The sequence below is a fragment of the Sceloporus occidentalis genome, unplaced genomic scaffold (assembly GCF_023333645.1).
Source record: "Sceloporus occidentalis isolate IW3139 unplaced genomic scaffold, rSceOcc1.0.p SCAF_5, whole genome shotgun sequence".
In the NCBI taxonomy this organism is placed as follows: Eukaryota; Metazoa; Chordata; class Lepidosauria; order Squamata; family Phrynosomatidae; genus Sceloporus; species Sceloporus occidentalis.
Window position 1 is genome coordinate 278,138 of NW_028316985.1, and position 14,669 is coordinate 292,806.

Below are 14,669 nucleotides of genomic sequence, written 5' to 3' on the forward strand. Positions count from 1 at the left end.
TCTGCTGCTGCTGCTATTTCCCCAAAAAATCAGGGCAGGTGCTTCCCGTTAAACCCCTTCTGTCTGGAGGTTGCATGGATGGTGCCCTTGTTCTGAGGGAAAGGCATGCCATCTGAATGCAGGGAGATCTAGCAGTTCTGAATGAGAGGCCTCTGAGACTCCTGATCATCCGCAGCCCTGTTCAGGGTTTGCAAAGCCAGGGCAGCTGCCAGGCCATGGTCAATGGACTCAGCCCTGCAACCTCTCCCTCTTCTTGCTTCCTCCCACTTTACTCTGGAAACCAGGGTTCAAATCCTGGCTCAGCCATGGAAACCCACTGGGTGGCCTTGATCAAGTCACACTCTCTCAGCCTCAGGGGATGGGCATGGCAATGCAAACCCCCTCTGAAGGAACCCCATGATTCGCCTTAGGGTCACCATACATGACTTGAAGGCACACAACAACAACCCATTGTCTTTTCTGTGAGCGGCGTCATCTCATGGTGTGCCCAAAGTATGACAGCCTCAGTTGGGTCATTTGGGCTCCTAGGGAGAGTTCAGCCTTGATTCTGTCCAGACCCCAAAACTCAAGGGAAGCACCAGGTGCGAGATGACCCCCTTCTCATGCCACCCCAGTTGCACCCCAACCAGGAAAATGGTGCCAAGGGCATATATATCTGCGTCCTTCCTCTTTGTGCAGCCCCCCACCCAGACCTCCCCTCTTCCAGGAGGACAGGGCACCACATCAAGAAAAATGTAGGACATTAGAAAGTAAAAGCTAAAAACACTTAATAGCCATATACATTTGTGCTTGTTAGTCATGCTCCTAATGGAGGACATTTTGGAATTCCTCCTGGACAGAAGGTGGAAATGCAGGACATGTCCTGGAAAGGGAGGATGCCTGGTCCCTCTGCCCACTCCGTACCCCACTTGGGTGGCCTGGGGAACTCCCTGCTCTTTGCTCCAGCCTTGGAGGGAGGGTTGAGGGGGATTTGCCAGTGTTTTCTGTCTCCTTATCAGCTGTGGAAGAGCAGAGAAGAGGAACAGGACAGGCCTGCTTGGCTGGACCTTAAGGCAACTTGGAGGAGGAGGAATTGGCCTGCGGTGGTGCAAGGGGCCAAAAGGTCACAGCAGCTTTTCTTCGGATGGGTCAAGCTTGAAAACAAGAGCTTGGAAAGTTACAAATGCTTGGTCATCATTATAGTTGAATTTTTGGAAGTCTCTTTACATTCCAGATTCTCAGAAGTAACTAACTAAGGCCCTGTACACACCGGCCATTAAGGCTGGCATGGGGGTGCAGATGGCATGTAGCATCCTCACAATGTACACCTTGCCACTGCCCCCATGGGCACACCTCATGGCACACGGCATCATGGCGCTTCTCCAGCGCAGTGCCAAGGGAGCACCACCAAGCTGTGAAAATGTGGCTATTGCACCCCTTTCGGGGTGCAAAAAGGAGCCGCTTTTTGCGGCGCCTTTTTCCGCCCTGCAAAATCTGAATCAGGACCGCATTGTGCGGTTGCTGTGGCCCAGATCCATCTAGGAAAGGGGCAGCGGCGCACTGCCATTTAGGGGCTGAATGTACAGCCCCTAAATTAGCCCCTTGTTACTTGAGAGACTCCTAAATGGCTATGTGGCATCAAACAAGAGAAAGGGAAAGGGAGGAAACTCTTTATCACCTGACTGGTAGAGCCACCAGACCTTCCCACCAGAACACTGGGTGAAAACCCCTCTGAGGTGTCCCCCAGTGAGGTCCACACTCTCTGCACATCGCTAGTGACGCCCCTGGACATATGACAGTAATCCAAATGGGATTTAACCAAGGCATGTGCTACAATGGTGCCATTTTCCTTTAATCATCTGAGAACACATAGGCAAAGAGTCCTTTCAATTAATATCTTGAAAGCCTCTGCAGATCCAAAAAACATCTGCAAACAGGTGCATAAAAACGTGCCAAAGAGTGGAACTTCTGTGCTTTTGGGACTAGTGGTTTCCAGACCCCACCATGGCAAAGGATCCAGGTTTCAGAGCTGAAGGTGGGGCTCCTTGGAAATACGGTTGGGACCCCTTTGCATGCCCCCTGGGTCAATTCCCTCCCCACAGCCTTTGCACTGGTTCTGTGCTTTGCCCTTCATTAAAGTGCTGCTGGTCCATCTGTCTTCCAATAATTAATGCTTCCTGTGTTTTTCTTCTTTGGAGGTCTTTAAGCAGAAGCTGGATGGCCATCTGTCAGGGATGCTTTGATTGAGAGTTCCTGCATGGCAGAATGGGGTTGGACGAGAGGGCCCTTAGGGTCTCTTCCAACTCTAGGACTTTATGATTCTATGTGTCCCCCTCTTCTCTCCTCACAGGGTCTGAGTCCAGCAGCCTGGCTGCCTCCCTGGGGGACGAAGGGTCTTTTGCAGCCCTCCCCGGCTGCCTGCCTGACCATCCCGAGGACTGTGGCTCCCCGCTGCCCGAGCCTGGTCCACCTGCGCTCTCCTCGCTCCTCCCGCCGGCTGTCCCACTCTTTGTGCCGCTGCATTCAGACTGGAACTCAGCCCAGGCAGAATGGGGCCTGGCATGGGAGGCCCACATCTATGGGGCTGGCTCCCTCTTTGCTCTGCTGGCCCTGCTCTCGCTGCTGGGCCTGCTGGCCTTGCCATGCCGCTGCCCGGCCGGCTGCAAGCTCCTGGCCTTGCTCCACTTGCTCCTGGCCAGCGCTGGTGGGGCCCGGGCCTTCCTCCTCTTCGGTGACGCCTGGGGCCAGCTGGAGCTCTTGCCAGACTTTGCTGTGCGGCTGCTGCATGACCTGGCCCTCCCCTGTCTGACCTCAGCCCTGGCTGTGGCCTTCCTCCTGCTGGCCCTCCGCTCCCGGGCCAAGGGCTCCACACGCGCCGCTGGACTCCGGCACCCGTGCCTGCTGGCCCTCCTGGTGCTGCTCCACTTCTCAGTGGCTACGGGGGCTGCCTTGGCGGCTGACCTGCTGAACCAGCTCTCCTTCCTGCTCCTGGCGTCCCGCGGCCTCTATGCCCTCCTCTCTGCCATCCTCTCCTCCTCTTTGCTCGTCTTCTACTGCCTGGCCCGAGTGGACGCCGCCGGGCAAGTCTATGACCTCAAGGCCACTGCCACCCCCACTTGCCGCTGCCCGTTTGGTGACACCCGGAGGTGGAGACGGGCAGCCCGGGCAGCCCTGCCAGCCGCCTGCTTTGGGCTGCTGAGTGCCGGCCTGCACACCTACGCCCTCCTGCATGCCCTGGGCTACGGCCTGAGTCCTGAGCTCTTTGGCCCCTGGCCCTGGTGGGCCCTCCAGCTGGCCTGCAGGCTCTGTGAGGCCGGGATGGGGCTGCCCCTGGCATGCCTGGGCCTCTGCCCGCTCTTCTGCTCGCCCTCCGAGCCCTGGTGCCGTTGCTGCGGGGGATTCCTCAGTTTGACCCCAGAGCATGGCGGGGCTACCACTGCCAAGGCCCAGCTTCTGCCCAACAACTTCCAGTGGGCCCTCTCCCAGCACAGCGAGAAGCTGGTCATCTGTGACACCATCGCCCGCAGTGAGTCCGACTACCTCCCGCTGTACGCCATCCCCGAAGCGGAAGTCTGGCCTGCTACAGACGGTGCCGTCCTGGATGCCAATGACCCCACAGCTGACTTCCGCCCGCCCTCGCCCATTGACCTCCGGCGCAGCATCGATGAGGCCTTGTGCAGCGAGGGGCTCTTCCAAGAGGGGGGTCCCCTCTACACCCCCAGCACCTTCTCCTCCCTCAGCCTGGCCAGGGAGCCCTCGGTGGGGAGCAGCCTCTCTCGGGCGGCCTCCTGCGTGGAGCTGGTCCCTGTCCTAAACCGCTCACCCGATGAGGGGGAGGCCTCCCTGGAGGCCAGCGTCCCCAACACCACCCTCTCCTCCCCAGGGCCCTGGAGGGCTGGCAGTGCCCCCACCACCGCCACCAGCAGCGCCACCTGCTCCCCGTGCAAACGCTCCACAGAGGACTCCTCTTTGGCACTCTGCTCCAGCCCTGGACGAAGCATTGCCTCTGGTGTGTCCACCCTCTCCGAGAGCCCCCCGCGCTCGCCTCCGCCCCCGGGCCGCCAGTACTGGGTGCTGACGCCCGTCTCCCAGGAGTCCCTGGCCTCCGTGGGGCAGCCGGGGACGGACACGGTCCTGCTGCAGAAGGAGTTCATGGACGTGTGCCGGCAGATCGACACACTCAGCGTCAGCAGCGAGACCATCGACTTGTAGCCCCCGCGGCCCCCTGGGTTTCCTCAGGACAGGGGTCCACTTCCTCCCAACCCCCTTCCAGGCATGTGCAATCTTGACTTCCGGAGGGGCAGGAGGTGCTCTCCCAGCCCCATAGGGCACTGTCTGCCCCTGGGCCTCCATCACTAGCCCAATGAAGGGCGCTGTCCTTTTGCAGGGTTGTGGGCTTGTGCTTTTTGGTGGATTGGTGAGGGGCGTGCCAGCAGAGAAGACCATAGAACCACAGAGTTGGAAAGGACACCAAAGGCCATCTATTCCAAACCGCTGCCAAGCAGGAAGAGGCAGCTTAAGCACTCAAGACCCCCAGGTGCCTGGTCTGCCCTGAAGGAAGGCTGCCCCAGTGGGGCAATACCAGTGCCAACACACAGAGCCCCACTCTCCCTGCCCTTTCGTTTGCCCTCCCTCCCTCGGGTCCGTTGCTATGGTCTCTGTTGTGGTAGAAGAAAAGGGGTCATTCCATCCTTTCTCCAGAGCCCACCCTGCTGGCACCCCCATCTCTGACCTTGTCTTCAGCTAGGGTTTACCTTGCAAAAAGATTCCTCATTTAGTAGCAATGAAAGAGACCCTGACTGTGTTCTGTGTTGTTGAATCCAAAGGAAAGGAAAGTGGTGTGTGGATCCCCCCATTCCCCAGGGCTGGGAGAGGGAAGGTGGGAGACAGGACTTTGCACCCTTAAGATATCAATAAAAGGATTATATGGAGAGCAGTGTCTGAGTGTTGTATTTTGGGGAGGCCCTCTGAAGAACGGGGGGGGGGGGCTTAAACCTGTAAGGAGAAACCCCCTTCTGAAAAAGAAACCCCTTTTTGCAAGAATGGAAAGGGCAGTGGATGGCAGAAGCAGGACCTGAACAATTGGCCCAAGCCTCTGGTCAGCATCATACACAGGAACGCCTTAGTTCAGAAAGCCAGCCTTTGGTAGTGAAAACCCAGAAGAACCTTTATTCAGAAACTGCAAATGTTCTCCATAGACGTACGCTTTCAGAACTAACCAGCAAGCACTAGCAAAGCCTAGTTAAAGCATACACAATTTCAAATCTTAGGTGGGCTACCTTCTTATTCTTTACAACATCAAAACATTATTTTCTTTCCCCAAAGGAGCCCCACTTCTTTTCTCACTCCAGGCTTTCTCCTGAGACTGACCAGCGCAGCCTCAACTCACTTCCCATCTGCTTAACCACAAAGGAATGTGGTCCAACAGTTTAGCAACTGACACACTACTACCTGTCCCATTATTTAACAGCAGTACTACAAAACACATTGTAGGCTAGCAAATAACAAGCAAGTGATGCTATGCTCCAACTCTGTAAATGGCAATCCAACTCATCTGGCATGCGCCTGAGACTTTATAACTAGAAAAGGCTAGAAATGTGGAATCTGAACAGGACAAAATCGTGTTTGGCTGGTACTTATCACACAGCGTCAGATCTGTCTTGCTGCTGCCTTGCATTCCATTCATTACTGTGGTGCACCTTTTCGTAAAATCACAGAATTAGAAGAGACCCCTAGAAGGGCCATCCAGTCCAACCCCTTTTCTTCAGCCATGCAGGAACTCTCAATCAAAGCACCCCCATTGACAGATGGCCATCCAGCCTCTGTTTAAAGACCTCCAAGGAAGGAGACTCCATCACTCTGAAAGGAAAGAGTGTGTTCCACTGTCAAACAGCTCTTAGTTTCACAAAGTTCTTCCTAATGTTGAGCTGGAATCTCTTTCCCCCCAGTTTGCATCCATTGCTCCATTGTGTCCTGTTCTCTGGAGCAGCAGAAAACAAGCCTGCTCCCTCCTCAATATGACATCACTTCAATATCAATATCACCCCTTAACTGTCTCTTCTCCAGGCTTAACATCCCCAGCTCCCTAAATCTTTCCTCAGAATGCATGGTTTCCATGATGTGCCAAACCTGTCAATGGGCTCCCAATCGGTGCTATTCCCTTTCTGCCTCTGTGCAATAGCTCCTCTGCTGCAGTTCTCTTTCTCAGCTGTGAGTGGCCAGGATCATGCTCTTCTTTGCCTCTCTCCCTCGCTGCAAACACAGCTGCCAACACTTTCCTGAAATTAGCTGCTGTGCGCACATTCACGGTTGTGTGATCTGTCACACAATCTTCCAAAAATGTCCCAAAGTCTTCAGTCCCTCCTCCTTGCTATTACTGTTTCTGATTGGAGTTTTGGATCATCAGTGAATGGAATCCTATCCAAAATCCCAGGTGTTGGCAATGGGCGATGTCATGTTGTTGTTCCCTCATACAGGGTTTTCATTGTTGTTGTTGTTGTTGCGTGCTTTCTAATCATTTCTAAATTATGGCAACCTTGTCATGGGGTTTTCTTGGCAAGATTTGTCCAGAGGAGGTTGGCCATTGCCTTCCTCTGAGGGTGAGAGAGTGTGACTTGCCCATGGTCAATCAGCAGATTGCACGGCTGAGCGAGAGTTGAACCCTGGTCTCCAGATCCCTAGTCCAACACTCAAACCACTACTCCACACTTTCATTCCTAACTGTTTAATCTGACAGTAAACAGAGCGCATAGACTGGGCATGCAGGTCATTGGCAGCACCAGCTAGCGAGATTCTCCCTTTCTGTGCAGTTCTTCTCTCCCCCTTTTTTCTGGGGCATCCTCCTTCCTTGCCATTCAGCTGCCTGGGTCCATCCCTTCCTCTCCTTGGGGCTGGGCTGCTTCCCTGACCCACAGATTCCTTCCTCTGCAGGCTGGCATTTGTCCTTTCCCTCCACCAGCCGCTCTGCCATCGGTGATGGATGCCCATTGATCGATGGTCAGGCTTTGCAGACCCAGTTTTCCACTCAGGGGCTGGTTCTGTGGGGCTCTTTCCTCCGGGCAAAGTAGACAACTAGGCTGTCCTCTCTCTGCCTCGCTGCACCCATTAAACGGGGGCAGAGCAAAAGTGCCCGAATCCTGGGGTCAAAACAACATGGCCAGACATAGGAGGAAGAGGAAAGGCATGGGGCAGGACTGGAACTCTCAGAACCTGAGAGGAAAAGGCAGTCTTGCAGTGAGGGAGAGAGTGCCTCTGAACGTGTGCAGAAGGCGTTTTCTTAATGACAGGTGGACCCACATGCTGAAGGTCCGGATTGGTTGGGAAGGGGTTGCCTTGTGATACTGAGCCTGGCCTGCACAGGCTTCATGCCATAATAAAAGTGATGGCTTTTCAGGTGCAATCCTGCGGTGCAGTTCTGCCAGGCCAGGCTCAGTACCTCAGGGCAAAAGGGCTTGATTGCATAAGGAGCAGCACCTGCAGAAGTTCCCTCTTCCGCCCCACCATTAAAGGCAGAGGAGCCCTCTCCAGCCTTCACTCTGGCAACCCTAATGCATCATAGGCACATCATCCCTCCCATGCTCATGTTGTCCAAGAGATGTTCAAGCATGGCTCCTGCTTTTGCAAGGCCACCTTCCTCACCACATCCACTTCTTCTGTTTTTGTAAAAAATAAGCCCCGCTGCTTTTTTGAAAAGGAAGAAAGCAGAATAAAATTTCCGATCTGCAGAGCTTGGCTTCAACAGGGTGGTCCTCCATAGCCTCCCTGGGTCAGACCCCAACCCATGGACCCCACTCTCTCGCAGACCAACGGGGCCATGGCCTCCACAGCCGTCCTTCGTGGCCAGAGGGCTTCTTTCCAAGCCGGCCTTTCTTTCCGCTCCCTTTGGCCGCTGGGATTTCCTCGCTTCGCTGCCCCTGAAAGTGAGCATTCAGGGCCTGGCGCCAAGGGGTTAGCCTGGCACAACAAGCCAAGGGCTCCAGCCAGAGCCAGGCCAGAACTGCAAAAGCCCCTCTGACCCACATCCCCCAGCGACTGGGAACAAGGAGAAGCCCACAGAAAAACCTGGTTAAACTCTGCAGTGCTGTGTCAGTGCTTGCCACCATTTAACCCTCTGCAACTTTCCTGGGAAGATGGAGGCATCCTTCTCCCTGGGCAGCAGGAGAAACCGGGGGGGGGGGGGAGGCATTTGTGGCATGGGCACCTTGGCTGCAGATTCAACGGCCCCAGAGTCGTGGCTTCCTCATGCCGAAGGCGTCTTTGTAATGGAATCATAATACACTGCATCATAGAGTTGGAAGGGGCCTCAAGGGCCATCCAGTCCAACCCTCTTCTGCCATGCAGGAACTCTCAATCAAAGCACCGCATTGACAGATGGCCACCCAGCCTCTGCTTAAAGACCTCCAAAGATGGAGACTCCATCAGTCTCCAAGAAAGGAGTGTGTTCCACTGTCGAACAGCCCTTACTCTCCTCTAATGTTGAGTTGGAATCTCTTTTCCTGTCGCTTGCATCCATTGCTCCCTTGAGTCCTGTTCTCCGGAGCATCAGAAAACAAGCTTGCTCCCTCCTCCTCCTCCTCAATATGGCATCCCTTCAAGTACCTAAACAGGGCTCTCATGTCACCTCTTGACCTTCTCCAGGCTAAGCATCTCCAGCTCCCTACAACCTTCTTCATAGGGCTTCATGGCTTCCAGACCTTCCCCCATTTTGCTGACCCTCCTTTGGACACGCTCCAAAGCGGTTATGGCATTGCAGTCACTTAAATATTACAATGGGAGACTTAGAAATCTGATTTTAGGCATCCGAGGAAAAGGGACAGGCCAGGGAAGCACATTCATGTCAACCCAGCAAACAGAAGAGTCCTTGGATGTGAACGAGTTTTGAGATCTCACTCTCTGCAGTGCTAGAAAAATCTGACGCCTGAAGAAAAACAACATCCTTCGGGGGCAAAGTCCTCCCTTTCCCCAAATCTGTGGGTCTGGGTCTGACCCACTTTCCTGCCAGAAGCAGCGTTCAACAAGGCTGGCAAGGTGATTAAAAGCAAAGCAAAGAAGGAAAGGACATCAACGCATCACTTAGACCATAAAAGCCTTAAACCCAAGGACTGTTTGAGAGGCCGGAGGGGAGAGAAGTGTCTCCTTGGTGCCCTTTTGCAAGCAGGGACACATCTGCCAGGGAACTCCTCGCCCTCCGCTTGGCTTCCCATCAAGGGCTCTGCCCCTCAGGCAAAGGTTTTGCTAAGGGGGTTGCCCCAAAGACCTTGAGAGATGGTCCTTCAGAGAACCAGGACCCACCAGTGGTCCAAATGTCCACTGCAAAATGCATGCTCCTTGGATGGGAAACACCATTCCAACATGGAAACCCAGGTGCTGCAAGCAGTGTTTCAGAGGAAGGAACTGGAGGGAAACCATCTCTGAGGATCCTTTGCCTAAAAAACCCTGTTAAATTCATGGGGTTGGCAAGCAACTTGAAGGCGCGCGCATACCTCTTTCCCTACCTGGCCTAAATACCTTAAAGGCACCAGATCTGATCTTGGAAGGTAAGCAGGGCCAACCCTGGTTAGAACCTGGATGGGAGACCGCCAACAAATCCCGGGTGCCAGAGGCTGGATTTTAGAGGAAGGAACTGTGGTAAAACTACCTCTGAGGCTTCCTTGCCTGAGAAAACCCTTTAAAATTCAAGGGGTCACCATAAGTCAACAAGCAACTGGAAGGCCTCAAGATCTGCCCTTGGTCCCTTTTCCCCAAACGCTGCAGGATGGGACTTCAGGAGCACAAGGAAAAGGTGACTTTGGGGACTGCCTCTCCCAGAATCCCCCAATCAGCATAGCATAGCTGTCTAGGGGATTCTGGGAGTGACAGTCCAAGAAGAAGGACTTTCTCCAAGCCCAGAAAGACTGCTAGTGAATTCCAGTTATGGTTCGGCTGTATTTCAGAGATGGGGACTGGGAAAACCATCCCTTGCCTAAGAAAACCCCGTGGGATTCATGGGGTTCTCATAAATCAATATACAGCTTGAAGCACACACAAAGAGATCTTCCCTATTATTATTTTTCTCCCACCCCTCTGTGCAACGCAACCAGGGCATCTTACAAGATTAAAACATACATTCCCATATTCCTTAAATGTATACCTTAAAGGCACCAGATCCCATCTGATCTTGGAAGGTAAGCAGGGCCAGTCCCAGTTAGCACTTGGGTGGGAGACTGTCAACAGATCCCACGTGCAGAGGAAGGAACTGGCCAAACCACCTCTGAGGATCCCTTGCCTGAGAAGACCTGTGAAATCCATGGGGTCAAATCCATAAGTCAACAGGCAATTTGAAGGCGCATGCGCATATAGAGATTCTAAATGTCCCAAAAGCACCCGGCCCCACCTGATCTTGCGAGCTAAGCAGGGTCAGCCCTGGTTAGTACTTGGAGGGGAGGCCAATGTATACCATTGTATATCCTCTGAAATTGAGACTACAGCACCTGGGATTCCCGGGCAGTCTCCCATCCGAGGATTAACCAGGGCTGGTCCTGCTTAGCTTCTAAGACAAGATGGGACCCGGTGGGGCTTTTAGGGTAATTAGGCCCTAAATGCTACATTTAGGGTCACCATTAAGTCAGAAACAACTTGAATGCATACAGTTCTCAGACACAGCTGCTTTTGGGGCAGAACTGAAGGAAGGGCTCTGGCTGGCAGCTGTCCTTTTGCACCGAAAAAGGCCCCTTTGCTTTCTGGTCAACAAGGCAGGCCCTTTTGGGCTTCCCTCGAGTGCCACCTAGCGATGCCTCCACATTCCTCCCCTGGCTTTTCCTCCTGGATGGAACTGGGGACCCCCAAAAACCCAGCAGCACCCCACTTTTATGGGGCAGCTGCAACCCTTGTAACAGCAACAGCACCGTTTCCCATTGGAAGTGTGCATGAAGTACACTTGTGCAAATGCCCAGAGAGACACTGGGCTTGGGAATCCTGACTCAATGCACACGCAAGAACAGAGCACCACAATAATAGCGAAAGCAAGTGCATTTCTATACACCGCTCATCCATGCACTTAAGCACTCCTGGCACAAGCGGTTTACAATAACATCCAAGCAATGATACCTTCATTGGGCCAACCCAAAATGCACAATGACACGTTGCAAGCTTTCGAAGCTCAACTGGCTTCTTCTTCATCAGGCAAAATGAGAAAGAGATTGAAGATGTTAGTCCTAGGCCTGCATTTTGCTGTTTCTGGTCTTAGTCCAGATGGCAGGGAGGGCTCTCTGCAGACTGGCACCTTCTCCTTTTTTAGCCAAGCGGTCACTGGTCGGTTTCCAAAGGCAAGGAAATGTAAGGAAATGCAACTCAAAGAAGGTGTTTCCTTGGAGTCCATCCTGTCTGGTTCCTTTGTGAAGCCACAGGCTCCACTGAATTGCTCAAGAAGTCTTTGCACCTTCCTTGAATTGCAAATGGACATTCAACTTCCTCGACTTGAGACTCTCCCAGTGTGGGCATGATGGCTAAAAGGAGAGGTGCCAGCCAAAGACAGCCCTCCTGCCATCTGGACTAAGACCAGAAATGATAAAGCTGCCATTGTTTGGATGCCATCAGTTTACAATGCTGTTAGCCAATTGCCTCCAACAAGATGGGGACTCAGTTTGGCCACAGACAGAAAGATGCAAGGCTGATTAATTACAAACCAATCTTTTGTTGTTGTTGTTGTTGTTGTTGTTGTTGTTGCACTGTGATGTTACAATGCAGTTATTCCTTCTCAATACTGTTCTTTGTTCGCAACTTTTGAATCCTCAAGTATTTTAACCTTTTCACAAATGCATATTTCCTGGATTTTGACCTCTGTATCAAGGTTTTTGTCAGATCAGAACAAAGACTAGCTTTAAGGAGGAAGAACTTTATTGCTACAATTTTGTGGGGGTTTTGGGGGGCTCTGTTGCCGTGTTCTAGAAGAATCTGTTCCTGACGTTTCACCCGTTTCTGGGTGGCAGCTTCAGAGCACTTTGCTGCTTTTTGTTGTAATAAGATCTATGGAAAGACTGAAGAAGACCACAAAAGAATGGCTGCATCAATAGAAGTCATAGTCCTTCTCTATTCTGCTTTGGTCAGGCCCCACCTGCAATAATATTGTGTCCAGTTCTGGGCCCCACAATTCAAAAAGGACAATGAGAAACTGGAGCCATGTGTCCAAAGGAGGAAGACTAAAATGGTGAAGGGTCTGGAAACCATGAAGCCCTATGAGGAACGACTTAGGGAAGTGCTGGGGATGTTTAGCCTGGAGAAGAGAAGGTCAAGAGGTGATATGATGATAGCCCTGTTTAAATATTTGAAGGGCTGTCACATTGACGATGGAGCAAGCTTGTTTTCTGCTGCTCTAGAGACTAGAAGACAGAGCAATGGATGCAAGCTGCAGGAAAAGAGGTTCCAGCTCAGTATTAGGAGGAACCGCCTGAGAGTCAGGGCTGTTTGACAGTGGAACACATTCCCTGAGTGGATATTTTGGGGGAGCCTCCTTCCTTGGAGGTCTTTGAACAGAGGCTGGAAGGCCATCTGTCAAAATGGGGATGCTTTGATGGAGAAGAAGGGGCTTGGACTGGATCAGGGCCCTTCTTGGGGTCTCTTCTAACTCTATAATTCTATGAAAAGGCTGCAAAATGTGAAACACCTTAAAAGCCTTTCTCTTATGGATACATGGAAAGGAAATTTATAAAAACGTAGAAACCCTTTTTGTTCCAAGAAGGAACAAAGAAGCAGCAGCGAGTTCATCATCAAGGCATTAAACAGTTACAAAAGAGTGGGCTGTGCATTCAACCCAGTCCATCCATCATTATTCGGTGGTTAAACGTCTCGTGTGAGTTATCCCCAAACACACTGTTTACAGTCTGCTGTATCACCTATATATTAAACACATAAATTGCAAAACACTGCTGAGGGTTAGGAAGCCCATCCGCCGTCGTCCCATGCTTTAAATTCCTCGCCTGGGTTATTCCAAAAGGCCATTCCGCAGATGCTGCGTGTTTTGATGCCTGTGATTTAATTCCTATTATTATTATTATTATTATTAACCTTCATTTATAAAGCGCTGTAAATTTACACAGCGCTGTACATACAATCTTTTTAATTGGACGGTTCCCTGCCCTCAGGCTTACAATCTAAAAAGACACGACACAAAAGGAGAAGGGAAAGGGGATGGGGGCCAGCAGTTCTTCTCTATCTCCGATGCCTGGATCAGGGGAGATGGACTGGAGGGAGGGCTTGGCTTCATAATGGATGGTTAGTTAATCGTCTTCCAGGGAGGCCTGTTGGAGCTAGCCTGCCTCTCTAGTAGGATAATACATATAAAAGACATAGCAATACAGGAAATGGTTCAATAAAACAGGCAACAAAAGAACATCAAATAGCAAGTGACAATTACGCAATGCCTGGGAAGGCTTCTCTGAACAGGATGGTCTTCAACTCCGTTTTGAAGCTGGTTAAAGAAGTGATCAGGGCCCTTGTGTCTCGCGGGGGAAGAAGGTTCCAGGAGTGGAGGGGCAGCAAGTGAAAAGGGGTGAATCCGAGATGGGGCAGAGGAAATCCTGGGCTGAGACAGCAGACCTTGACTACCAGAACGGAGGGCCCTAGTTGGAAGGTGAGGAATTTAGGTAAGGAAATGAAGAGGTGCCCCTTGATGCCAGTTGGCTCCCAAGTTGTTTATTGCCACCTCAGTGTTCGCGTAGAGTTTATTTATTGGCCCCTCAAAGGGAAGATCTTGCAGCACCTTTGAGAGTAACTGAGAGAAAGAAGTTGCCTATCGTCCATCTTGTGTCGACAGCGGCCTTCAGCAATCTGCATTTGGGCAACAGAGGATAAATGGACATCCATCAGACATTAGGAATGGAAGAGGCAAATACGGGTTGCAGAAGAGTTCCATCTTCCTGGGCGTTTTGGACCTCAGGGCAGCAGTCCTTGAGCAAAAGGACTACAAACGACGGCTGGAAAGAGAAATATAACATTGGAATATATGCATAAACTGCAGTCCATCCATGGCGGGTTGAAACACATTGCAGAAATAATCCAGTCTGAGACCACTTCAACTGCCCTGGCTCAATGCTAGGGCATTATGGGAACTGTAGTTTTGTGAGACATTGAGCCTCAACAAACTGCAGTTCCCAGCATCCCCTAGCACTGAGCCAGGGCAGTTAAAGCGGTCTCGAATTGGATTATTTCTGCCATGTGTTTTGGACCAGGGACAGTGGTTTCCTGGCACATTGCACACATCCCAACACTTGTGGAAACCCCGGCCCCTGAGGAGCCTTTTGCCCCGTTCCCCTGGCTTCCCCTCTGGTTCAGAACCTGCAAACTGAATCCCAAAAGCCCTGCGACGCCTTGGACCCAGGCTGCCTTTGCAGCTGCCAGATTCCGCTTGCCACCTCATTGCTATCGCCACGCATTTTGCATTTCTAGGGCTGCTCATGTTGTTGTTGTCTGCCTTCAAGTCATTTCTGACATATGAGGGCCCTAAGGCTACCATAAGGTTTAAAGTAGGGGTCGGCAAACTATGGCCTGTGGGCCGGATCCGGCCCGCCAAGGCCTTGGGACCAGCCCCAGCCTGGTCCTGCCGCTGATTGCTGCCCGTATCCCGGGAGCGCCCGGGACAATCCCGCTTTTGGGGGGCCCCTGCCCGCCCTGGCCCGGTTCCCCCCCAATCCCGGGACCTTAGGCCTCTTGTGCAA

General features: G+C 52.3%; 1 protein-coding gene across 3 annotated transcripts in view; it reads left to right on the forward strand.

Annotated features, from left to right (window-relative positions):
* The window catches only part of PRRT4 (proline rich transmembrane protein 4), a 40,495-nt gene extending 35,590 nt beyond the window's left edge, over positions 1 to 4,905 (forward strand). For all 3 annotated transcript variants that reach the window (XM_089527290.1, XM_089527289.1, XM_089527291.1), the window contains exon 4: positions 2,330 to 4,905. In XM_089527290.1, the coding sequence (XP_089383416.1) occupies positions 2,330 to 4,191 (1,862 nt within the window). In that variant the 3' untranslated portion in view covers positions 4,192 to 4,905. The remainder of the gene's footprint in view (positions 1 to 2,329) is intronic.
* Positions 4,906 to 14,669: the final 9,764 nt, after the last annotated feature.